Here is a 25346-nt window from a genome sequence, read left to right as displayed (position 1 = left end):
TTTGGCGTGTGAGAAGGTGTTTGCAGGAGAGTGGGGTGAACATAGCAGAAGGAGCAATGCAGAGAAGGAAGTTGGAGAAGAGGACAATGCTCAAGGGCCTTGTTTCCAGACAGCTCAAGCTGGGCATTTCCCTGCTTGATTTCATTGTTCCTTGAGAGGAGGAAGTGTACATGTTGAGTCCATGGAGTAGCATTGGCCCAAAGGTTTGTCCTTAGTCCATGCTTTTGTTTCCATGGTGTGTGTGGTTGGTGTCATGGTGCTGTCAAGGGCGCTTAGCAGATGTAACCTCTTCCTCCGCCGTAGCAGCCCAGGCCCCCGTAGCCGTAGCCAAGTCCGTAGCCGAAGCCTCCAGAGGAGACGGGCACTCCCTGGGCACTGAGGACGTTGCCCACGGCAGCGGATGAGGAGGATCCGACGGCGGTGCTCTGGGGGAAGGAGCTGAGGATGGGTCCTGGCAGGGTGACCAGCACGGCGGAAGGCTGGATGACGACGCGGGAGTCCTCGCACTGCCTGACACAGGGCTCGTTGCAGCTGTTGGCCAGCGGGGTGGGTCCGCAGGGGCGGCAGAGGTCGGAGCAGGCCATGTCTGTGGTGTGGAGGGGCCCTGGCAGGGGACAGGAGAGGAGAGGAGAGGAGAGGGTGTGGGGAGAGCGGAGGGCGTGGGGGTGCGAGGGGCAGTGGTGCAGGAGGGCGAGGCAGTGGGGAGGCTGGTGTGGGGCTGTGGGGCTGTGGTGCTGGGGAGGCTTGAGGGGTGCTGAGGCTGGGGCAGAGCGTGCTGGAAGAGCCGGGGCAGGGGGGCAGGAGCAGAGGGCAAGGGGCTTGAGGCTCACCTTGTTGAGCGCGCAGGAGAAGGCGTCAGCAGAGGCGAGTGAGGGACAGAGGCGCTGGGCCGGCTTTTATGCTGGTCCCCGAGGGGCGGGACAGCCTTTGCGCATGGCAGCATTTGCCAGCAAGCAGCTGGTGCGTGCCACAGCCTGGCAAGTCATGAGCTGGGGCTTTTTTTCCTTCCCACAACAGAATCACAGAATCACAGAATCCCAAGGGTTGGAAGGGACCTCAAAGGATCATCTAGTTGCATGTCCTCTGTTGAGGACGTGTCCATCCGGTCCTGGTGGCAGCTTTTAAGTGCAAGTATTGAAGGCCAGAAGCTTGTTTCTTGTGGCACCTTTTTGGCCAGGCAGTAAACACGACCAAAGTGTTAGAGAGGTGGGGTGTCCTCAGTGAGGTTATCCCATGGTGCTCATGTGCTGTGGTTTGCAGGTGCATTGTGAAGAATGGGTGCCATTTCCTCAGAGACCTGTCACGTCAGTCTGTGCTTTGGAGCTGTGCTGGCCGTGGGGAGCTACCCCTTCCATCGTATTCGATTCCTCCCCGCCTTGTTGCCTGGTCGTTAATCCTGATTTCAGCCCTTGGTTGAATTCTGTGCATGTCCTGGTGCCCTTTGTGGTTGTAAGGCTGTCCCTGGGAGAGTGCATTTATGTGGACAGGTTTTGGTAGCCGTGGGTCTGCTGTGGTGCCTTCTGTGAGAAAATGCCAGAAGCTTTCTCCATGTCCAATAGAGCATGTGGGAAGGACCTATGTTGGGTAAAGTAATGGAGGCCTCTTTACCATTATAGTGACCCCACAATGAAGAAGTTAAGAGTGTGAAGAGGAAGGGTTGACAGAGACAAGGTGTGTTGTGCTGACCCCAGGTCCCATTCCCCTCTTGCCTGTGCCACTTTGGTCAAAGTTGTAAGTACTTTGGGACTGAACTGGATCCTTGAAGAAAGGAGGCCTTGGGAGAAAGTGTTTTAAGAGTTGATTATTTTCTTATTTCTCTACCCTGATTTTGTTACATGAATTTCCCCATATGAAGTCTGTTTTGCTGCCACTGGAAACTGGTGAGTGATCTCCATTTTCTTATCATGACTCTGGAGGCTTCAGTCTTATTCTTCTCCCCCTAAAGCTGTTGAGGAAGAGGAGTGATGCAGGGGCTCAGTGAGCACTTGGTGCCCAGCCAAGGTGAACCCACCACAGAGCCCCATCTTCACAGGAGAACAGGGTGACAGGCTTGCTCCTGCACCTCATCCCCATTGCCTTGTACCTGGCCTCATTGTGCCACTGTGAGGAGGATTGTGACCTCATAGTGGGGCCTTTCTCTGTGACCTCAGAGCAGAGGGATGATGACTTGGGTCCCCTGCAGAGGTGGTCCAGAGGCACAGCAGTAGGGAGGATGGTTGTTCTGGAGACCCCCTGCACTGTTGGAATGCATAGTGATGAGGAGCCTGTGTCCAAGATAGGCCCAAAGGCATCATTTATGGACCCCATAGCAAGACGATACCATAGCCTGCAGACTGTGATGTGAACAGAATAGGGACCGTGCACCCAGGAGGTCAATGCAACAAGGACCCAAACTGGGGTTAGAGGAGCAACCCAGAGCAACGAGGGTTGTGATCTGGGTACACTGTATGGGGTTATCCATGGTCCTTGCAGCAAAGCATTAAGGGTCCATTAGTCCCTGTATGGGTGGTCTTGGGACCCCAGCCAGAAGTGCCCATGGGACCGGGGCAACTTCATCAGAGGCATGTTCAGGGGAACGTAGTCATGTTCAAGAATGTTTGAGCCATTTGGTGCCTCAAGCTACTGTGTCACATTGTGGAGGCCACCCAGGAGCCTGTCTTTGATGCTGGTGGTAGCATACGTCCCAGGAGAAGACTTATGGCCTTTTTCCACTTACCTGGATGACCTTCTGATACCTGACTTAGTGCTGCGTGAAGTTGGAAGAGCCTTGGTAGAAGAAAGGGAGAGGAGGCATCAGAGGCTGGGATGGAGGAGACCGTTATTGAGGCAAGAGGAATTGTGAAGAGGGGGTCCCATATCCTCACAGCATTGTTACACTGCTCTGAGCTTTGGAGCTGTGCTGGCCGTGAGGGTCCTGCCCCTCCCATCGCATCCGGTCCCTCTCTGCCTTGCTGCCAGGTCTCTAAGCCTGTCTTTTGGCCCGTCCTTTCCCTGTGGATGTGCTCTGTGGTTGTCTTGGTGGCCTTTGTGCTTGTAAAGTGTTCGCTGGGTGAGTGCTTTTATGTGGAATGTTTTTGTTAGCCATTATGGTGCTGTGGTGTCTCCCGTGAGAAGGTGCCTGAAGCTTTCTCCAAGTCCGATAGAGAATGCGGGAAGGATTCACCTAAGTTCTTGGAGGGCTGTTTCTGTGGAAGGGGCCCCAGAATGGAGCAGGTGAAGAGTGTGAGGAGGGTGGAGTGGCAGAGACAATGTGGGCTGAACTGTCCACAATTCCCCTTCCCATCCCTCTGTACTGTTTAGGGAATGGGAGTAAGTAATGTAGGAGGCAAGATGAACCTGGAAGAAGGGAGAGGTTGGGGGAGTGTGTGCTAGGATTTGTTTCAAGTTCTCCTAATTCTCCTGTGACTTTTGATTTTAATAAGTGTATTTCAACATATGAAGTCTGTTTTGCTGCCACTGGAAAGCAGTGAGTGATCTCCATGTTCTTATCCCGATTCGGGAGACTTTCATCTTGTTCTTCTCTCCCCTCTCAAGGAAGTGGAGTGATAGAGCAGCTCCTTGAGCACTTGATGCCCAGCCAAGCTCCACTCATGGAGCCCCATCTTTGCAGCAGAACTGGGTCACAGGCTTGGTCCTGCACTTGTCTCCAGTGCTCTATGTAGGGCGGTGCTGAGCCAAGGTGAGGAGGATTGTGACCTCACACTGGGGGCTTTCTCTGTGACATCAGAGCTGAGGAATGTTGGCTTTGGGTCCCCTGCAGAGGTGGTCCAGAGATTCTGCAGCAGGGAGGATGGTGCTCAGGAGACCTCCTGCGTGGGTCATTGATGGGCTTCTCAGTGAAGAGGTGCTGATGCCTAGGGAAAATCCAAGTCCTCTTTTGTGGACCCCATAACAAGGTGAGACCATGGCCTGGGAACTGTGGTGTGTGTGGAATGGGGACCAAGCAGCCGGGTGGTCAGTGCAACACCGACCCACACCTGGGTGAGAGCAGGATCTCAGAGCAGGAAAGGTGGTGATCTGTGCACACTGCATAGGCAACCCAAGGTCCTTGTAGTTGGGGGGGGGCCTGGAACACCACCCAGATGGTCTCATGAGTCTGTGGTGACTCCCTCAGAGGCGTGCTCATGGGAGTGTTTTCATGTTCATGACTATCTTTGAGCCAGCGCTTCCTCAAACCTCTATCGCATTGTGAAAGCACCCCAGGTGCCAGTGTCTGTTGGTCGTGGTGGTTTTTCTCCAGGAGAATCCTTGTGGCCTTTTTCAGCCACGCAGATGGGCTGTTGAGCCTGGCTTTGTGCTGCGTGAAGTTGGAAGAGCTTTGGTAGAAGAAAGGGGAAGAGGTGTCAGAGGCTGGGATGCAGGAGAACTTTATTGAGATAAAAGCATGAAAACGTACAAGCATAAGGAGGAAGAGAGCTGAGATGCAAGTAGAGTGACCATGCACTGAGGTCTTCTGTATGCAGTAGATTTTGTCAGAGCACCGAGGTCTTCCTGGCTTGCTTGGGGTGGAAACCATTGGAGGTCCCCTGATGCTGTTTAGCCTGTAAGATGCTGGTGCGGCACACAATACTGCATGAAGCAGATGGGGTGGTGCAGAGAAGGAATTTGGAGAAGAGGAAGACATCCATGGGCCACGCTACCAGGCAGCCTGAGGTGGCCCCTTCGCTGCTTGCTTAATGCCACAAGAGAAGGAGCTGCAGAAAGTGAACTGGTGTGCCAGCATTACCCCAAACGTGAATCCACAACCCATGCCTTTGCTTCTAGAATGTACGTGAGTGGTTTCGTGCGTGTTGTCAAGGGCCCTTAGCAGATGTTGTATCCTCTTCCTCTGCCATAGCAGCCCAGGCCTCCGAAGCCGTAGCCCAGGCCTCCGAAGCCGTAGCCAAGGCTGTAGCCGAAGCCCCCAGAGGAGACGGGCACTCCCTGGGCGCTGAGGACGTTGCCCACGGCAGCGGATGAGGAGGATCCGACGGCGGTGCTCTGGGGGAAGGAGCTGAGGATGGGTCCTGGCAGGGTGACCAGCACGGCGGGAGGCTGGATGACGACGCGGGAGTCCTCGCACTGCCTGACACAGGGCTCGTTGCAGCTGTTGGCCAGCGGGGTGGGTCCGCAGGGGCGGCAGAGGTCGGAGCAGGCCATGTCTGTGGTGTGGAGGGGCCCTGGCAGGGGAGAGGAGAGGAGAGAATGGAGGAGAGGAGAGGAGAGGAGAGGAGAGGAGAGGAGAGGAGAGGAGAGGAGAGGAGAGGAGAGGAGAGGAGAGGAGAGGAGAGGGTGTGGGGAGAGCGGAGGGCGTGGGGGTGCGAGGGGCGGTGGTGCAGGAGGGCGAGGCAGTGGGGAGGCTGGTGTGGGGCTGTGGGGCTGTGGTGCTGGGGAGGCTTGAGGGGTGCTGAGGCTGGGGCAGAGCGTGCTGGAAGAGCCGGGGCAGGGGGGCAGGAGCAGAGGGCAAGGGGCTTGAGGCTCACCTTGTTGAGCGCGCAGGAGAAGGCGTCAGCAGATGCGAGTGAGGGACAGAGGCGCTGGGCCGGCTTTTATGCTGGTCCTGCAGTGCCCGAGGGGGCTGAGGCAGTCTTTGTGCATGGCAGCGTGTTTGTGCAAGCAGCTGGTGCATGTCAGAGCCTTGCAAGCAATTAGTTGTGGCTGTGTTTTCCTTCCTGTAGTTCTGCAATTTCATGTCCTCTGTTGAGGATGTGTCCTGGTGGCAGCTTTCTAGTCGAGAATGACAGGTCAAAAACCTGTTATTGATGGCATGTGCGAGATTCTGCAAAACATGGAAACAAAGCTTTGGAGAGGTGGGGTGACCTCAGCGATGTCATCTCTTGGCACTCTTGTGGTATGGTTTGTGGATGTGTTGTGATGAAGGGGCCCCAAGTCGTAGCATCCCTGTCAGGCTGGTCTGGACTTTGGAGCTGTGCTGGCCTTGTGGGGCTGCCTCTTCCAACACATTCGGTCCATCCCCACCTTGCTGCCAGGTCTCTAAGCCTGTCTGTAGGCCTGTCCATTCCTGTCTTGTGAGCTCTGTGGGTGTCTCAGTGCCCTTTGTGTTCTAAGGTTGCCCCTTGGAGTAGTGTGTTTCTGTGGAAAGCTTTTTGTAGGCGTAGGGTTGTCAATGTGGCTTTATGAGAGGAGGCCTGAAACTTCTCCTATGTCTGATAGAGCCTGTTGGGAGTATTTTGGGCAAGGCTATACGTACTTCATGAGGGAAATTGAACGTAAGGAAGGGAGGGAGAGGGGGAAGGTGTTTCCAGATTTGTTTTTGTTTCTCAGAATTCTACTCTGACTTTTGATTTTGACAATTTAATTAAAGTTCCCTGAGTCAGGTGTGTCTTCTCGCCGTTGAAAACCTATGAGTGATCTCCACGTCCTTATATCGACTCAGGAGGTTTTTGTGGTATTCTCCTCATCTCATCCAGTTAAGGAAAAGGAGTGCTAGAGCAGCTCAGAGAGCACTTGTTCCCTTCCTTGTAAGGGTGTTCTAGTGTGAAATGACAAGTATTGTGGACAAGGAGAGTGCTGTTCTGTTCTTTACCTCAGTATTCCTGCAAAGCCTTTGGTGCTTTCTCCCCTTGCATGGTCATGGGGCGTGGGGTCACCTGTGTTTGTGGGCAGTTGGCTTGGGTGCTCTCTCAGCAGGTTTAGAGATGATGCAAAACCTGGAGAGAGGCTGAGATGCTGGATGGTTGTGCCATGATGCAGAGGGAACAGGAGGTGCTGGAGAATGGGCAGGTAGGAATCTGCTGACGTTCAACAGGAAGAAATGTAAAGTTTTCCATGTAGGGAGGAATGGTGCCTGTTGTCAGAATGTGCTGGAGACTGAGAGGCTGGAAAGGAGCTTTGCTGAGTACAGCTTTGTGGTGCTGGTGGAGAACAAGCTCAGGATGGTGCAGCAATGCATCCTTGCCGCAAAATAGGCCAAGCGTCCCCATAACAGCAATGGGAATAGTTTTGCTCGCAGGTTGGTTGGTGGTGTGTATTTGGGTGATCTTGCTCTCTATTCAATGCTGGTGAAATTTGTGTGGAATCCTATGTCCCATAGAGTTCTTCTTACTAGAAGGACATGGATGCAGTGGAACCTGCCGAAAGCAAGACCACCAAGATACTGTAGGGACTGGAAGATCCTTGCTATGAGGAGAAGCTTAGAGAGGTGGGATGGTTTTTTTCAGCCAGGAGGCAAGGCTGCAGAGGGCAGATGTCATCAATGTGTCTATATCCTGAGTGGGAGGGAATGAAGAGAAGGGAGAGAGAATGTTCTCATCAGTGCCATGTCCAGGGCAAGGATGAATGGCGGAAGCCGTAAAGACGTGCCCTTTTCCTTGGAAGAGAAAGCAACACTTTTTCAGTGTGACTGTGGTCAGCAGTGGCACTGGTTGTGCAAGGAGGTGTTACAGTCTCACGTATTTTATTGAGACGAAAGAATGAAAATGTAAAAGCACCAAAAGCACCAAGTGGAAGCGAGACAGTCTGAGGTGCAAGGAATGTAACCATGAGCAGAAGTCTTCTGCTTGCAGTACATTTTGGTAGAGCACTGAGTTCTTCCTGCCCTGCAGGGCAAGCAGCATAGCAGAGGTCCCCCAATAGTCTCTGACTTGTAAGAAGGGGTTTGCAGCAGAGAGTCCTGGACACAGTCAAGGAGATGATGCGAAGAAGGAAGCAGTACAACAGGAGGAGGTGCAGGGGCAATATTTTCAGGCATCCCAGGCACACCCCGTACCCTGCTTCCTCTCTTGGTGCCTTGAAAGCAGGAGCTGTGAACAGTTCTGCCAGAAAACTGAAAACCTGACTGGACATCTTTGACAGCGTATTCTTGCTGAACATGCTTGAGGAGGCTGTCCTGAAATAGATGATCCCCAGAGCTCCCTTGTGCAGTAAATGATTCTGTTAGCTATGTTCCTGCTTGTGATGGCCAGGTAGCTGTGCTTGGAAAGAGACTTGGTCAAGTGTGTGCTGCCATAGGGAGCTTGTGTCCGAGGTGTGCATAGAAGTGCATTGGAATTTGTAAGTTTTTTGGCAAAGGAAGAGCTGGTGTCCGTGCTGGAAGCCCACAGGAGGGTTTTGCAGGGGATTTAATACATTACTGTGGTGTAGTGGACCTTTCCACCAACTTGATGGCCTATTGAGACCTAGATTTGTGCTGGTTGAGATTGGATGAGCACAGGGAGAAGTGAAGAAGAGGAGGCCTCTTACGCTTGGATGCAGGAGAAGTTTATTGAGGAGAAATTCATGAAAAGGCAGGAGAGGGAAGGGAACCAGTGTGAGGTAAAAGCAGGGCAACCATCAGCCGGGTCCCCTGTGTGTAGCAGGTGCTGCCCGAACCCTGAGGTCTTTGTGCCCCACAGAGGGAGCCGTGGTCTAGAGATTCCCGGGTGGTTTAGGCTGTGAGATAGTGTTTGAAGTGGACTAGATCAGGATGAGAAGTGCGGAGAAGGAAGTTGGAGAAGAAGAGGAGGTCCATGAGCCCTGTGTCCAGGCAGCACGAGGTGGGCCCATTCTTCCCTGGATTTCAGGCCTGCTCAGGGACTGGGCTGGCTTTTATGCTGGTCCCTGAGGGGCGGGACAGCCTTTGTGCGTGGCAGCATTTGTCAGCAAGCAGCTGGTGCGTGCCACAGCCTGGCAAGTCATGAGCTGGGGCCTGTTTTCCTTCCCACAACGCTCCCTTTGCATGTCCTCTGTTGAGGACGAGTCCATCCGGCCCTGGCGGCAGCTTTTAAGTGCAAGTATTGAAGGCCAGAAGCTTGTTTCTTGTGGCATCTTTTTGGCCAGGCAGTAAACACGACCAAAGTGTTAGAGAGGTGGGGTGTCCTCAGTGAGGTTATCCCATGGTGCTCATGTGCTGTGGTTTGCAGGTGCATTGTGTAGAATGGGTGCCATTTCCTCAGAGCCCTGTCACGTCAGTCTGTGCTTTGGAGCTGTGCTGGCCGTGGGGAGCTGCCCCTTCGATCGCATTCGATTCCTCCCGGCCTTGTTGCCTGGTCACTAATCCTGATTTCAGCCCTTGGTTGAATTCTGTGCATGTCCTGGTGCCCTTTGTGGTTGTAAGGCTGTCCCTGGGAGAGTGCATTTATGTGGACAGGTTTTGGTAGCCGTGGGTCTGCTGTGGTGCCTTCTGTGAGAAAATGCCAGAAGCTTTCTCCATGTCCAATAGAGCATGTGGGAAGGACCTATGTTGGGTAAAGTAATGGAGGCCTCTTTCCCATTATAGTGAGCCCACAATGAAGAAGTTAAGAGTGTGAAGAGGAAGGGTTGGCAGAGACAAGGTGTGTTGTACTGACCACAGGTCCCATTCCCCTCTTGCCTGTGCCACTTTGGTCGAAGTTGTAAGTACTTTGGGACTGAAGTGGATCCTTGAAGAAAGGCGGCATTGGGGGAAAGTGTTTTAAGAGTTGATTATTTTCTTATTTCTCTACCCTGATTTTGTTACATGAATTTCCCCATATGAAGTCTGTTTTACTGCCCCTGGAAACTGGTGAGTGATCTCCATTTTCTTATCTTGATTCTGGAGGCTTCAGTCTTATTCTTCTCCCCCTAAAGCAGTTGAGGAAGGGGAGTGATGCAGGGGCTCAGTGAGCACTTGGTGCCCAGCCAAGGTGAACCCACCACAGAGCCCCATCTTCACAGGAGAACAGGATGACAGGCTTGCTCCTGCACCTCGTCCCCATTGCCTTTTACCCGGCCTCATTGTGCCACTGTGAGGAGGATTGTGACCTCATAGTGGGGCCTTTCTCTGTGACCTCAGAGCAGAGGGATGGTGGCTTGGGTCCCCTGCAGAGGTGGTCCAGGGGCACAGCAGTAGGGAGGATGGTTGTTCTGGAGACCCCCTGCACTTTTGGAATGCATAGTGATGAGGAGCCTGTGTCCAAGATAGGCCCAAAGGCATCATTTATGGACCCCATAGCAAGATGAGACCATAGCCTGCAGACTGTGATGTGAATGGAATGGGGACCGTGGACCCAGGAGGTCAATGCAACAAGGACCCACACTGGAGTCTGAGAAGGATCCCAGAGCAACGAGGTTGGTGACCTGGGCACACTGTATGGGGTTACTATGGTCCTTGCAGCAAGGTGGTAAGGGGCCAGGAATCCATGTGTGGGTGGCCTTGGGACCCCAGCCAGATGTGCCCATGAGACTGGGGCAACTTCATCAGAGGCATGTTCAGGGGAACGTAGTCATGTTCAAGACTGTTTGAGCCATTTGGTGCCTCAAGCTACTGTGTCACGTTGTGGAGGCCACCCAGGAGCCTGTCTTTGATGCGTGTGATGGCATACTTCCCATGAGAAGACTTATGGCCTTTTTCCACTTACCTGGAAGACCTTCTGATACCTGACTTAGTGCTGCGTGAAGTTGGAAGAGCCTTGGTAGAAGAAAGGGAGAGGAGGCATCAGAGGCTGGGATGGAGGAGACCGTTATTGAGGCAAGAGGAATTGTGAAGAGGGGGTCCCATATCCTCACAGCATTGTTACACTGCTCTGAGCTTTGGAGCTGTGCTGGCCGTGAGGGTCCTGCCCCTCCCATCGCATCCGGTCCCTCTCTGCCTTGCTGCCAGGTCTCTAAGCCTGTCTTTTGGCCCGTCCTTTCCCTGTGGATGTGCTCTGTGGTTGTCTTGGTGGCCTTTGTGCTTGTAAAGTGTTCGCTGGGTGAGTGCTTTTATGTGGAATGTTTTTGTTAGCCATTATGTTGCTGTGGTGTCTCCCGTGAGAAGGTGCCTGAAGCTTTCTCCAAGTCCGATAGAGGCTGTGGGAAGGATTCACCTAAGTTCACGGAGGGCTGTTTCCTGTGGAAGGGGCCCCAGAATGGAGCAGATGAAGAGAGTGAGGAGGGTGGAGTGGCAGAGACAATGTGGGCTGAACTGACCGCAATTCCCCTTCCCATCCCTCTGTACTGTTTTGGGAAAGGGAGTAAGTAATGTAGGAGGCAAGATGAACCTGGAAGAAGGGAGAGGTTGGGGGAGTGTGTGCTAGGATTTGTTTCAAGTTCTCCTAATTCTCCTGTGACTTTTGATTTCGATAAGTGTATTTCAACATATTAAGTCTGTTTTGCTGCCACTGGAAAGCAGTGAGTGATCTCCATGTTCTTATCCCGATTCGGGAGACTTTCATCTTATTTTTCTCTCCCCTCTCAAGGAAGCAGAGCGATAGAGCAGCTCCTTAAGCACTTGATGCCCAGCCAAGCTCCACTCATGGAGCCCCATCTTTGCAGCAGAACTGGGTCACAGGCTTGGTCCTGCACTTGTCTCCAGTGCTCTATGTAGGGTGGTGCTGAGCCAAGGTGAGGAGGATTGTGACCTCACACTGGGGGCTTTCTCTGTGACATCAGAGCTGAGGAATGTTGGCTTTGGGTCCCCTGCAGAAGTGGTCCAGAGATTCTGCAGCAGGGAGGATGGTGCTCAGGAGACCTCCTGCGTGGGTCATTGATGGGCTTCTCAGTGAAGAGGTGCTGATGGCTAGGGAAAATCCAAGTCCTCTTTTGTGGACCCCATAACAAGGTGAGACCATGGCCTGGGAACTGTGGTGTGTGTGGAGTGGGGACCAAGCAGCTGGGTGGTCAGTGCAACACCGACCCACACCTGGGTGAGAGCAGGATCTCAGAGCAGAAAAGGTGGTGATCTGTGCACACTGCATAGGCAACCCAAGGTCCTTGTGGTTGGGGGGCCTGGAACACCACCCAAATGGTCTCATGAGTCTGTGGTGACTCCATCAGAGGCGTGCTCATGGGAGTGTTGTCATGTTCATGACTATGTTTGAGCCAGCGCTTCCTCAAACGTCTACCACATTGTGAAAGCACCCCAGGTGCCAGTGTCTGTTGGTCGTGGTGGTTATTTCCCAGGAGAATCCTTGTGGCCTTTTTCAGCCACACAGATGGGCTGTTGAGCCCTGGCTTTGTGCTGCATGAAGTTGGAAGAGCTTTGGTAGAAGAAAGGGTGAGGAGGTGTCAGAGGCTGGGATGCAGGAGAACTTTATTGAGATAAAAGCATGAAAACGTACAAGCATAAGGAGGAAGAGAGCTGAGATGCAAGTAGAGTGACCATGCACTGAGGTCTTCTATATGCAGTAGATTTTGTCAGAGCACCGAGGTCTTCCTGGCTTGCGTGGGGTGGAAACCATTGGAGGTCCCCTGATGCTGTTTAGCCTATAAGATGCTGGTGCAGCACACAGTACTGCATGAAGCAGATGGGGTGGTGCAGAGAAGGAATTTGGAGAAGAGGAAGACATCCATGGGCCACGCTTAGCAGATGTAACCTCTTCCTCTGCCATAGCAGCCCAGGCCTCCGAAGCCGTAGCCAAGGCCGTAGCCGAAGCCCCCAGAGGAGACGGGCACTCCCTGGGCGCTGAGGACGTTGCCCACGGCAGCGGATGAGGAGGATCCGACGGCGGTGCTCTGGGGGAAGGAGCTGAGGATGGGTCCTGGCAGGGTGACCAGCACGGCGGGAGGCTGGATGACGACGCGGGAGTCCTCGCACTGCCTGACACAGGGCTCGTTGCAGCTGTTGGCCAGCGGGGTGGGTCCGCAGGGGCGGCAGAGGTCGGAGCAGGCCATGTCTGTGGTGTGGAGGGGCCCTGGCAGGGGACAGGAGAGGAGAGAATGGAGGAGAGGAGAGGAGAGGAGAGGAGAGGAGAGGAGAGGAGAGGAGAGGAGAGGAGAGGAGAGGAGAGGAGAGGAGAGGAGAGGAGAGGAGAGGAGAGGGTGTGGGGAGAGCGGAGGGCGTGGGGGTGCGAGGGGCGGTGGTGCAGGAGGGCGAGGCAGTGGGGAGGCTGGTGTGGGGCTGTGGGGCTGTGGTGCTGGGGAGGCTTGAGGGGTGCTGAGGCTGGGGCAGAGCGTGCTGGAAGAGCCGGGGCAGGGGGGCAGGAGCAGAGGGCAAGGGGCTTGAGGCTCACCTTGTTGAGCGCACAGGAGAAGGCGTCAGCAGAGGCGAGTGAGGGACAGAGGCGCTGGGCCGGCTTTTATGCTGGTCCCCGAGGGGCGGGACAGCCTTTGCGCAGGGCAGCATTTGTCAGCAAGCAGCTGGTGCGTGCCACAGCCTGGCAAGTCATGAGCTGGGGCCTGTTTTCCTTCCCACAGCGCTCCCTTTGCATGTCCTCTGTTGAGGTCGAGTCCATCCGGCCCTGGCGGCAGCCTTCAAGTGCCCGTGTGTGTTTGGGACGATTTGCATGGAAAGTGTCTGTCAGGGCACTGTGCAGACATAACCAGAGCGTTCGAGGTGGGGTGGTGTGAGTGAGGTCATCCCGTGGCACTCGTGTGGTGTGGTTTGTGGGTGCCTTGTGAAGAGGTTTCCCATGTCCTCGTAGCCGTGTCAGGGGAGGGCCGTTTGCACCAGCAGGCTGTGGTCCTGCAAACTGTGCTTGAGATCTGGTTATTCCTGTGATGTGGGGAGCACTTCCAAAAGTTTGTGTTGCCCCAGTTGTAGAGCTACGCTGTTCTATGAGTGGCGCGTTTGCAGCCTGGACTCTGGTTTGATGCAGTGCTCGATGTTGGGCACCTTGTTAGAAGACCACCTTTTTAAGGGTGTTCTACTTTGAAATGATCAATTTTGGTGCTAAGGAGAGTGCTCTTCTGTTGTTTACCTCAGTATTCAGGCAAAGCTTTGATGCTTTCTCTGCTCGAATGTTCATGGGATGTGGGGTCACCTGTGTTTGTGGGCAGTTGGCTTGGGTGCTCTCTCAGCAGGTTTAGAGATGATGCAAAATCTGGAGAGAGGCTGAGATGCTGGATGGTTGTGCCATGATGCAGAGGGAACAGGAGGTGCTGGAGAATGGGCAGGTAGGAATCTGCTGACGTTCAACAGGAAGAAATGTAAAATTTTCCATGTACAGAGGAATGGTGCCTGTTGTCAGAACGTGCTGGAGACTGAGAGGCTGGAAAGGAGCTTTGCTGAGTACAGCTTTGTGGTGCTGGTGGAGAACAAGCTCAGGACGGTGCAGCAATGCACCCTTTCCTCAAAAGACGCCAAGAGTCTCCATGGCAGCATTGGGAAGCGATTTGCAAGCAGGTTGGTTTGTGTGTGTGTGTGTTCTTGCTCTCTCTTCATTGTGGTGAGACTTTGTGTGGAGGCCTATGTCCAGTTGAGAACTTCTCACTAGAAGAAGATCATGGATGTATTGGGTCCAGTCCAATAGAGGACCACCAAGATGCTGTAGGGACTGGGAGATCCTTGCTATGAGAAGCTTAGAGAGGCGGGAGGGTTTTTTCAGCCAGGAGGCAAGGCTGCACAGGGCAGAGGTCATCAGTGTGTCTATATCCTGAGTGGGAGGGAATGAAGAGAAGGGAGAGAGAATGTTCTCATCAGTGCCATGTCCAGGGCAAGGATGAATGGGGGAAGCCGTAAAGACGTGCCCTTTTCCTTGGAAGAGAAGGCAGCACTGGTTGTGCAGGAAGGTGTTCGAGACACTGAAAAGCTGACTGGACATCTTTGACATCATGTTCATGCTGACCATTTGAGGAGGCTGTCCTGAAATAGATGATAACCAGCGCTCCCTTGTGCAGTAAATTATTCTGTTTGCTATGTTTCTGCTTGTGATGGTGTCGTGGTTTAAACCCAACCACAAACCTCGTCCACTCACTCCCCCCCTTCTTGCCCTCTCCCTGCTTCTGGAGGGACGGAGATGAGAATCGAAAAAAATGCAACTCCCATGGGTTGAGATAAGAACAGTTTAGTAACTAAGGTATAACACAAGTCAGTGCTGCTACCACCAATAATAATAGTGCTAAAGGAAATAACAAGAGGAAAGAATACAACAGCTCAACACCAGCCGACCAATAACTCGCCCCACTCCCCCCAGCAGAGCACCGACCGATACCTCGTCCAACCCTGCAGTCCCAGCCCTTCCGGGTAACTCCAAGTTACATCCTGGGCATGACGTGCAGTGGTATGGAATACCTCTTTGGCTAGTTTGGGTCAGGTGTCCTGTCTCTGCTTCCTCCCAGCCTCCCCTCCTCCCTGGCAGAGCATGAGGCTCAGAAAGTCCTTGGCCAGACCAAACATTCGAGCAGCAACTGAAAACATCGGCGTTATCAGCACTGTTCCCAGGCCAAAAGATCAAAACACAGCACTGTACTAGCTCCTAAGAAGGAGAAAACTGCTGCAGCTCAAACCAGGACAAATGGCCAGGTAGCTGTGCTTGGAAAGAGACTTGGTCAAGTGTGTGCTGCCTTGGGGAGCTTGTGTCCGAGGTGTGCATAGAAGTTCATTAGCATTTGCAAGGTTTTAGGCAAGGGAAGAGCTGATGTCTGTGCTAGAAGTCCACAGGAGGGTTTTGCAGGGGATTTAATACATTACTGTGGTGTGGTGGAGCTTTTCCACCAAGTTGATGGCCTATTGAGCCCTAGCTTTGTGCTGGTCGAGGTTGGATGAGCACTGGGAGAAGTGAAGAAGAGGAGGCCTCTTACGCTTGGATGCAGAAGTTTATTGAAGAAAAAAATGGTGAAAGGTCAGGAGAACCAAGGGGACCAGTGTGAGGTAAAAGCCGGGCAACCATCAGCCGGGTCCTCTGTGTGTAGCAGGTGCTGCCCGAATCCTGAGGTCTTTGTGCCCCACAGAGGGAGCCGTGCTCTAGAGATTCCCAGTGGGGTTTGGGCTGTGAGATAGTGTTTGAAGTGGACTAGATCAGAATGAGAAGTGCGGAGAAGGAAGTTGGAGAAGAAGAGGAGGTCCATGAGCCCTGTGTCCAGGCAGCACGAGGTGGGCCCATTCTCCTCTGGATTTCAGGCCAGCTGAGGGACTGGGCTGGCTTTTACGCTGGTCCCCGAGGGGCGGGACAGCCTTTGTGCGTGGCAGCATTTGTCAGCAAGCAGCTGGTGCGTGCCACAGCCTGGCAAGTCATGAGTTGTGGTTGTGTTTTCCTTCCCACAGTGCTCTCTTTGCATGTTCTCCTGTTGAGGATGTGTCCATGTGGGCCTGGCGGCAGCTTTTAAGTACAATAATTTAAGGCCAAATACTTGGTGTTTGTGGTGCTTTTTAGGACACTTGGCCGAACTTGCAACCAAAGTGTTTGAGAGCTGGGGTGTTGTGAGTGAGGTCATCCCGTAGCACTCATGTGGTGAGTCAGGCTGGTCTGGGATTTGGAGCTATGCTGGCTGTGAGGGGCTGCCCCTTCCACTGCATTCAGTCCCTCCCCACCTTGCTGCCAGGTCTCTAAGCCTGTCTTCAGGCCTGTCCTTTCGCACTGAGTGACCTCTGTGGGTGTCCTGTTGCCCAATTGTTCTTGTAAGGTTGTCACCTGGTGTACTGGGTTTATGCAGTTAAGATTTTTTTAGGTTATTATGTAGTTAACTTCAGTTTATTCGGAGGAAGGAGTGGCAGAGACAGCGTGTGGTGAAATGATCATAACGCTTTTTCTCCATCTCCCTTTGTCATTTCGGGAGAGGGAGTGTGAGCGCTCCATCCCTGGCAGTGTTCAAGGCCAGGTTGGATGAAGCCTTGTGTTGGATGGTTTAGTGAGAGGTGTCCCTGCCTGTGGCAGGGGGGTTGGAACTAGATGATCTTAAGGTCCTTTTCAACCCTAACCATTCTATGATTCTATGATTCTATGATTTCAGGAGGGGAGGTGGACCCGCAGTAGTGGAAGGTTGGGGGAAGCTCATTTAAAATTTGTTTTCATTTCTCATAATTCTACTCTGTCTTTTGATTTTGATTAATGAATTACCCCAAGCAAAGTCTATTCTGGTACCTCTGGAAACCAGTGAGTGATTTCCGTGTTGTTATCTCAGCTCAGGAGCCTTTTGTCATATTCTTCTTGTACACAGCTGAGGAAGTGATGGAGCAGCCCAATGAGGACTTGTCACCCAGCCAAGGTTAACCCAGCGTAGAGCCCCATCTTTGCAGCAGAGCTGTTTCACAGCCTTGTAGAATAGAAAAATCATAGAAGAGTTTGTGTTGGAAAGAACCTTAAGATCATCGAGTTCCAACCCCCCTGCCATGGGCAGGGACACTTCACACTAAACTATTTAACCCAAGGCTTTGTCCAACCTGGCCTTGAGCACTACCAGGGGTGAAGCATTCACAACTTCCTCGGGCAGCCCATTCCAGTGCCTCACCACCCTCACAGTAAACAACTTCCTCCTTATATCCAGTCTAATCTTCCCCTGTTTAAGTTTTAACCTGTTACCCCTTGCCCTATCACTACAGTCCTTAATGAAGAGTCCCTTCCCTACATCCTTATAGGCTACCTTAAGACACTACAAGGCTGCTGTGAGATCTCCACACAGCTTTTCTTCTCCAGGCTGAACAGCCCCAACTTCCTCAGCCTGTCTTCATACGGGAGGTGCTCCAGTTCCCTGATCATCCTCGTGTCCTCCTCTGGACTTGTCCCAACAGTTCCATGTCCTTTTTATGTTGAGGACACCAGAACTGCACACAATGCTCCAGGTGAGGTCTCACAAGAGCAGAGCAGAGGGGCAGGATCACCTCCTTCGCCCTGCTGGTCACGCTCCTTTTGATGAAGCCCAGGACACGGTTGGCTTTCTGGGCTGCGAGCGCACACTGAAGCCGGCTCATGTTCATTTTCTCATCGACCAGCACCCCCAAGTCCTTCTCTGCAGGGCTGCTCTGAATCTCTTCTCTGCCCTCCCTGCAGCTGAGCCTGGGATTGCTCTGACCCAGGTGCAGGCCCTTGCACTTGGCATGGTCAAACTTCATAAAGTTGGCATCAGCCCACCTCACAAATGTGTCATGATCCCTCTGGATGGCATTTCTTGCCTCCAGCATGTCAACTGACCCATAGCAAGGTGAGACCATGGACAGGGAACCCTGGCATGTGTGGAATGTGGACCATGCAGCCAGGGGGTCAATGCAACAAGAATCCACACTTGGGCCAGAGAAGGACAGCATAGCAAGGAGGATGCTGATCTGGGCACCCTGCATGAGATAGGAATGGTCCTTTCAGCAAGTGGAGCAATGAATATTGTGCTGATCCCTGGTGAAGCATCACCTGGAGTTCTGTGTTTTGTTCTCCCCAGTAGAAGAGAGACATGGAGCTCCTGGAGCAAGTCGTGGTGCCTGGGAGCAGTTCCAGTAGGCTGGGAGAGAGCTCATGAGCCTCATATTGTGAAGAAGATCAGGAGGTACATTCTCAGAAAGTAGAGGCTGTGGAGCCTGACCTCATTCCTACAGAAGGTGACAGAAGAAACCTTCCTGGAGAGCAGTGCTGTGCCCAGCAAGGTCAGGGTGACAGGCTGTGGTTTAGGTGTGGATTTTGGGAGGGGAAATTGTCCTTGACCAACCTCTGTGTCTTCCCTGTTGAAGGCACTGGGTGTTGGCCAAGGTTAGAGCAGTGTCTATTGCTGAGCTGTACTTGAAGGAAGCTTTTGTCACTGTCTCCCATGACACGCTCCTAGTAAGCAGAGAAAGTCTGGGTTGTGAAAGAGCCGAGGGAGGGGAACTGCAAAGTGGCTGAAGGGCTGGGCCCAGAGACTTGTGATCAGTGGCAGGACAAGAGGCTGTGGGCACAAGGGAAATAAGGTGAAATTCCATGGGCAAAGAAGGAAATCCTTTTTTAGTGTAAGGGAGGTCAATGAGTGGAAGAGGTTGTGAAATCTCCAAGGTGGAAGCTACTGAAACCCAACTGTCCATGTCTAAGACAATCTGCTGTAGCTGGACACTCTAGCTACTCCGAAATAGTCAAGTGTTTGCTCGCAATGGGACACGTTATCTGAGGTATGCAGAGGGGAGTGTTATCACCTGAAATCATTTGTTTGAGCCAGTGATGGGCATATGTCATGTTCTGGATGGCCTCCTCCTGCCACTCTGTGCTGTTGTTGGCTGTCCTGGCATTTATCCTAGGAGGTGACTGGTGGCCCTTTTCCACCAATCCTAGTGGCCTGTAGAGACCTGACTTTTGATGGGTGTAGGTGGAAGAGCCTTGGTAAGAGAAATGAAGAGGAGGCTTCTCATGCTGGGATGCAGGAAAACTTTATTGAGGTAAAAGAGTGAAAAGATAAAAGCCCCAACTGGAAAGGAGAGGGTCTGATGTGCAAGTAGAGTGACCATCTGTCAAGGTCTTCTGCTTGCAGTAGACTATGCCAGAGTATCAAGGTCTTTCTGCCTTGCAGAAGGAGCAGATCCATGAAGTTTCCCCCAGTGGTTTTTGCCGCTTGAGATGTTTTTCACCGCAGAAAGTACAGAACATCACCAAAGGAGCGATGCAGAGAAAGAAGTGGGAAAAGAGGAGGGTCCATGCACTATGGAACAAACAGGCTGGGCTGGCCCCCAGCCCTGACTCTCTTGGTAGCTTAAGATCAGAAGCTGTTGTGGGCAGGTCCACACATCAAAACCAGCCCAGAAGAACATCCTCAGTCCATATCCTTGCTTCTTGAAAGTACGTGAGTGGTTTCCTGCGTGTTGTCAAGGGTCTTTAGCAGATGTTGTATCTTCTTCCTCTGCCGTAGCAGCCCAGGCCCCCGTAGCCATAGCCAAGGCCGTAGCCGAACCCCCCAGAGGAGACGGGCACTCCCTGGGCGCTGAGGACGTTGCCCACGGCAGCGGATGAGGAGGATCCGACGGCGGTGCTCTGGGGGAAGGAGCTGAGGATGGGTCCTGGCAGGGTGACCAGCACGGTGGAAGGCTGGATGACGACGCGGGAGTCCTCGCACTGCCTGACACAGGGCTCGTTGCAGCTGTTGGCCAGCGGGGTGGGTCCGCAGGGGCTGCAGCGGTCGTAGCAGGCCATGTCTGTGGTGTGGAGGGGCCCTGGCAGGGGACAGGAGAGGAGAGGAGAGGAGAGGAGAGGGTGTGGGGAGAGCGGAGGGCGTGGGGGTGCGAGGGGCGGTGGTGCAGGAGGGCGAGGCAGTGGGGAGGCTGGTGTGGGGCTGTGGGGCTGTGGTGCTGGGGCGGCTTGAGGGGTGCTGAGGCTGGGGCAGAGTGTGCTGGAAGAGCCGGGGCAGGGGGGCAGGAGCAGAGGGCAAGGGGCTTGAGGCTCACCTTGTTGAGCGCGCAGGAGAAGGCGTTAGCAGAGGCGAGTGAGGGACAGAGGCGCTGGGCCGGCTTTTATGCTGGTCCTGCAGTGCCCGAGGGGGCTGAGGCAGTCTTTGTGCATGGCAGCGTGTTTGTGCAAGCTCCTGGTGCATGTCAGAGCCTTGCAAGCAATTAGTTGTGGCTGTGTTTTCCATCCAAGTATTCTGGAAGTTCATGTCCTCCTGTTGAGGACGTGTGCTTCTGGCCCTGGCGGCAGCTTTCAGGTATTAGAGACCAAAGGCTTGGTGTTGATGGTGCCTGTCAGGGTATTTGGCAGAACATGCAGCAAAAGCATTGGAGAGGTGGGGGTGTCGTCAGTGATGTCATCCTGTGTCACTCCTGGCTGTGGTTTGTGGGTTTCTTGCAGTGCTTCCTGATGGTTGAAATAGAGCTCATCCCTTTGTACTTGGGAGAAAATCAAGAGGGTGGATCTGGCACACTGAAGGCTGGTCAGCCTGACCTGTGCCCAGTGTTGGGCTCCATTTACATTTCTTAGGTTTACAGGACAACCTCTTCTGTTCTGGCAACTCTATGTCCTGAGCGCACAATGAAATACAATGAAGAAACAAGAAACCGGGCTGTACCCATTTTGGCCATGGCGACAGCTTTCAAGTATTAGAGACCAAAGGCTTGGTGTTGACGGCCAATTTTATAACACTTGGCAGAACGTGCAACCAAAGCGTTGGAGAGGTGGGGTATCATCAGTGATGTCATCTCTTAGCACTTATGTGTGGTGTTTGTGGGTTCCTTGTGAAGACTGGCCCCCATGTCCTCGTACTCATTTCAGGTTTGCCTGGGCTTTGGAGAAGTGTTGCGTGAGGGGCTGCCCCTTCTATTGCATTTGGTCCCTCCCTGTATTGCTGCCTGGTCACTAAGCATGGCTTTGGGCCTTCCCTTTTGGGTGAGCTCTGTGGGTGTCTTTCTGCCCTTGTGCTTGGGAGGTTGTCCCTGGGTGTAGTGGGTTTACGTGGTAATGTTTTGGTAGCCATTGGGCTGCTGTGTTGTCTTTCCTGAGAAGATGGCAGAAGCGTCCCCCATATCCGATAAAGGCTGTAGGAAGGACTCACGTAAATCTGTGGAAGGCTTTTTCCTGTGGACGAGGACCAACAATGGAGTAGGGGAAGAGTGTGAGAGGGAAGGAAGAGCAGAGATAAAGTGGGGTGAATTGACGGCAATTCCCATTCCCATCTCTCTGTGCTGTTTTCTGCAAGGGAGCAGTAATTTAGAAGGGAAGATGAACCTTGAAGAAGGGAGAGGTTGGGGGCAGGTTTTTTAATAATTGGCTTTATTTCTCTTAATTCTACTCTGCTTTTGATAAATTAATTTCCCTTAGTTAAGTCTGTTTTGCTGCTACTGGAACCTGGTGAGTGATCTCCATGTCCTTATTTCTACTTGGGATCTTCTCCCCCTACCCAGTTGAGGAAGAGGATCCTTGAATAAAGGAGGCACTGTGGGAAAGTGTTTTAAGAGTTGATTATTTTCTTATTTCTCTACCCTGATTTTGTTACATGAATTTCCCCATATGAATTCTGTTTTGCTGCCACTGGAACCTGTTGAGTGATCTCCATTTTCTTATCTTGACTCTGGAGGCTTCAGTCTTATTCTTCTCCCCCTAATGCAGTTGAGGAAGAAGAGTGATGCAGGGGCTCAGTGAGCACTTGGTGCCCAGCCAAGGTGAACCCACCACAGAGCCCCATCTTCACAGGAGAACAGGGTGACAGGCTTGCTCCTGCACCTCGTCCCCATTGCCTTGTACCCGGCCTCATTGTGCCACTGTGAGGAGGATTGTGACCTCATAGTGGGGCCTTTCTCTGTGACCTCAGAGCAGAGGGATGGTGGCTTGGGTCCCCTGCAGAGGTGGTCCAGGGGCACAGCAGTAGGGAGGATGGTTGTTCTGGAGACCCCCTGCACTGTTGGAATGCGTAGTGATGAGGAGCCTGTGTCCAAGATAGGCCCAAAGGCATCATTTATTGACCCCATATCATGCTGAGAACATAGTCTGCAGACTGTGATGTGAACGGAATGGGGACTGTGGACCCAGGAGGTCAATGCAACAAGGACCCAAACTAGGATTAGAGGAGGAGCCCAGAGCAACGAGGGTTGTGATCTGGGCACGCTGTATGGGGTTATCCATGGTCCTTGCAGCAAAGCAGTAAGGGTCCATTAGTCCCTGTATGGGTGGTCTTGGGACCCCAGCCAGAAGTGCCCATGAGACTGGGGCAACTTCATCAGGGGCATGTTCAGGGGAACGTAGTCATGTTCAAGACTGTTTGAGCCATTTGGTGCCTCAAGCTACTGTGTCACGTTGTGGAGGCCACCCAGGAGCCTGTCTTTGATGCCGGTGGTAGCATACATCCCAGGAGAAGACTTATGGCCTTTTTCCACTTACCTGGATGACCTTCTGATACCTGACTTAGTGCTGCGTGAAGTTGGAAGAGCCTTGGTAGAAGAAAGGGAGAGGAGGCATCAGAGGCTGGGATGGAGGAGACCGTTATTGAGGCAAGAGGAATTGTGAAGAGGGGGTCCCATATCCTCACAGCATTGTTACACTGCTCTGAGCTTTGGAGCTGTGCTGGCCGTGAGGGTCCTGCCCCTCCCATCGCATCCGGTCCCTCTCTGCCTTGCTGCCAGGTCTCTAAGCCTGTCTTTTGGCCCGTCCTTTCCCTGTGGATGTGCTCTGTGGTTGTCTTGGTGGCCTTTTTTCTTGCAAAGTGTTCGCTGGGTGAGTGCTTTTATGTGGAAAGTTTTTGTTAGCCATTATGTTGCTGTGGTGTCTCCCGTGAGAAGGTGCCTGAAGCTTTCTCCAAGTCCGATAGAGGCTGTGGGAAGGATTCACCTAAGTTCACGGAGGGCTGTTTCCTGTGGAAGGGGCCCCAGAATGGAGCAGATGAAGAGAGTGAGGAGGGTGGAGTGGCAGAGACAATGTGGGCTGAACTGACCGCAATTCCCCTTCCCATCCCTCTGTACTGTTTTGGGAAAGGGAGTAAGTAATGTAGGAGGCAAGATGAACCTGGAAGAAGGGAGAGGTTGGGGGAGTGTGTGCTAGGATTTGTTTCAAGTTCTCCTAATTCTCCTGTGACTTTTGATTTCGATAAGTGTATTTCAACATATGAAGTCTGTTTTGCTGCCACTGGAAAGCAGTGAGTGATCTCCATGTTCTTATCCCGATTCAGGAGACTTTCATCTTATTCTTCTCTCCCCTCTCAAGGAAGCGGAGTGATAGAGCAGCTCCTTGAGCACTTGATGCCCAGCCAAGCTCCACTCATGGAGCCCCATCTTTGCAGCAGAACTGGGTCACAGGCTTGGTCCTGCACCTGTCTCCAGTGCTCTATGTAGGGCGGTGCTGAGTTAAGGTGAGGAGGATTGTGACCTCACACTGGGGGCTTTCTCTGTGACATCAGAGCTGAGGAATGTTGGCTTTGGGTCCCCTGCAGAAGTGGTCCAGAGATTCTGCAGCAGGGAGGATGGTGCTCAGGAGACCTCCTGCGTGGGTCATTGATGGGCTTCTCAGTGAAGAGGTGCTGATGGCTAGGGAAACTCCAAGTCCTCTTTTGTGGACCCCATAACAAGGTGAGACCATGGCCTGGGAACTGTGGTGTGTGTGGAATGGGGACCAAGCAGCCGGGTGGTCAGTGCAACATCGACCCACACCTGGGTGAGAGCAGGATCTCAGAGCAGAAAAGGTGGTGCTCTGTGCACACTGCATAGGCTACCCAAGGTCCTTGTAGTTGGGGGGGCCTGGAACACCACCCAGATGGTCTCATGAGTCTGTGGTGACTCCATCAGAGGCGTGCTCATGGGAGTGTTGTCATGTTCATGACTATGTTTGAGCCAGCGCTTCCTCAAACCTCTATCGCATTGTGAAAGCACCCCAGGTGCCAGTGTCTGTTGGTCGTGGTGGTTATTTCCCAGGAGAATCCTTGTGGCCTTTTTCAGCCACACAGATGGCCTGTTGAGCCCTGGCTTTGTGCTGCATGAAGCTGGAACAGCTTTGGTAGAAGAAAGGGGAAGAGGTGTCAGAGGCTGGGATGCAGGAGAACTTTATTGAGATAAAAGCATGAAAACGTACAAGCATAAGGAGGAAGAGAGCTGAGATGCAAGTAGAGTGACCATGCAGTGAGGTCTTCTGTATGCAGTAGATTTTGTCAGAGCACTGAGGTCTTCCTGGCTTGATTGGGGAGGAACCCACCGGAGATCCCCAAATGCTGTTTAGCCTGTAAGATGCTGGTGCGGCACACAGTACTGCATGCAGCAGATGGGGTGGTGCAGAGAAGGAATTTGGAGAAGAGGAAGACATCCATGGGCCACGCTAGCAGGCAGCCTGGGCTGGCCCCTTCCCTGCTTGCTTAAGGAGCTACGGAAGGTGAACTGGTGTGCCAGCATTACCCCACCCGTGAATCCACAATCCATGCCATTGCTTCTAGAATGTACGTGAGTGGTTTCATGCGTGTTGTCAAGGGCCCTCAGCAGATGTTGTATCCTCTTCCTCCGCCGTAGAAGCCCAGGCCTCCGAAGCCGTAGCCCAGGCCCCTGTAGCCGAAGCCCCCAGAGGAGATGGGCACTCCCTGGGCGCTGAGGACGTTGCCCACGGCAGCGGATGAGGAGGATCCGACGGCGGTGCTCTGGGGGAAGGAGCTGAGGATGGGTCCTGGCAGGGTGACCAGCACGGCGGGAGGCTGGATGACGACGCGGGAGTCCTCGCACTGCCTGACACAGGGCTCGTTGCAGCTGTTGGCCAGCGGGGTGGGTCCGCAGGGGCTGCAGAGGTCGGAACAGGCCATGTCTGTGGTGTGGAGGGGCCCTGGCAGGGGACAGGAGAGGGGAGAATGGAGGAGAGGAGAGGAGAGGAGAGGAGAGGAGAGGAGAGGAGAGGAGAGGAGAGGAGAGGAGAGGAGAGGAGAGGAGAGGAGAGGAGAGGAGAGGAGAGGAGAGGAGAGGAGAGGAGAGGGTGTGTGGAGAGCGGAGGGCGTGGGGGTGCGAGGGGCGGTGGTGCAGCAGGGCGAGGCAGTGGGGAGGCTGGTGTGGGGCTGTGGGGCTGTGGTGCTGGGGAGGCTTGAGGGGTGCTGAGGCTGGGGCAGAGCGTGCTGGAAGAGCCGGGGCAGGGGGGCAGGAGCAGAGGGCAAGGGGCTTGAGGCTCACCTTGTTGAGCGCACAGGAGAAGGCGTTAGCAGAGGCGAGTGAGGGACAGAGGCGCTGGGCCGGCTTTTATGCTGGTCCCCGAGGGGCAGGACAGCCTTTGCGCAGGGCAGCATTTGTCAGCAAGCAGCTGGTGCGTGCCACAGCCTGGCAAGTCATGAGCTGGGGCCTGTTTTCCTTCCCACAGCGCTCCCTTTGCATGTCCTCTGTTGAGGACGAGTCCATCCGGCCCTGGCGGCAGCCTTCAAGTGCCCGTATGTGTTTGGGACGATTT

General features: G+C 53.5%; 5 protein-coding genes across 5 annotated transcripts; all 5 read right to left on the bottom strand.

The window, feature by feature from the left end:
- Positions 1-272: 272 nt before the first annotated feature.
- Positions 273-605, bottom strand: LOC136009493 (feather keratin 1-like). The gene has a single exon (XM_065669485.1). The coding sequence runs from the start codon at positions 582-584 to the stop codon at positions 273-275; it is 312 nt and encodes a 103-aa protein (XP_065525557.1). The 5' UTR covers positions 585-605.
- Positions 606-4803: 4198 nt separating this feature from the next.
- LOC136009492 (feather keratin 1-like) lies at positions 4804-5160 on the bottom strand. The gene has a single exon (XM_065669484.1). The coding sequence runs from the start codon at positions 5137-5139 to the stop codon at positions 4804-4806; it is 336 nt and encodes a 111-aa protein (XP_065525556.1). The 5' UTR covers positions 5140-5160.
- Positions 5161-12216: 7056 nt separating this feature from the next.
- Positions 12217-12528, bottom strand: LOC136009491 (feather keratin 1-like). The gene has a single exon (XM_065669483.1). It carries the CDS (start codon positions 12526-12528, stop codon positions 12217-12219), a length of 312 nt encoding a protein of 103 aa, XP_065525555.1.
- Positions 12529-19337: 6809 nt separating this feature from the next.
- LOC136009490 (feather beta keratin-like) lies at positions 19338-19661 on the bottom strand. Its single transcript, XM_065669482.1, has one exon. The coding sequence runs from the start codon at positions 19650-19652 to the stop codon at positions 19338-19340; it is 315 nt and encodes a 104-aa protein (XP_065525554.1). The 5' UTR covers positions 19653-19661.
- Positions 19662-24399: 4738 nt separating this feature from the next.
- LOC136009489 (feather keratin 1-like) lies at positions 24400-24717 on the bottom strand. The gene has a single exon (XM_065669480.1). It carries the CDS (start codon positions 24715-24717, stop codon positions 24400-24402), a length of 318 nt encoding a protein of 105 aa, XP_065525552.1.
- Between the last annotated feature and the right edge of the window lie 629 nt (positions 24718-25346).

Source organism: Lathamus discolor, chromosome 2, assembly GCF_037157495.1.
Source record: "Lathamus discolor isolate bLatDis1 chromosome 2, bLatDis1.hap1, whole genome shotgun sequence".
NCBI lineage: Eukaryota > Metazoa > Chordata > Aves > Psittaciformes > Psittacidae > Lathamus > Lathamus discolor.
This window is presented reverse-complemented; position numbering and strand designations above follow the sequence as displayed.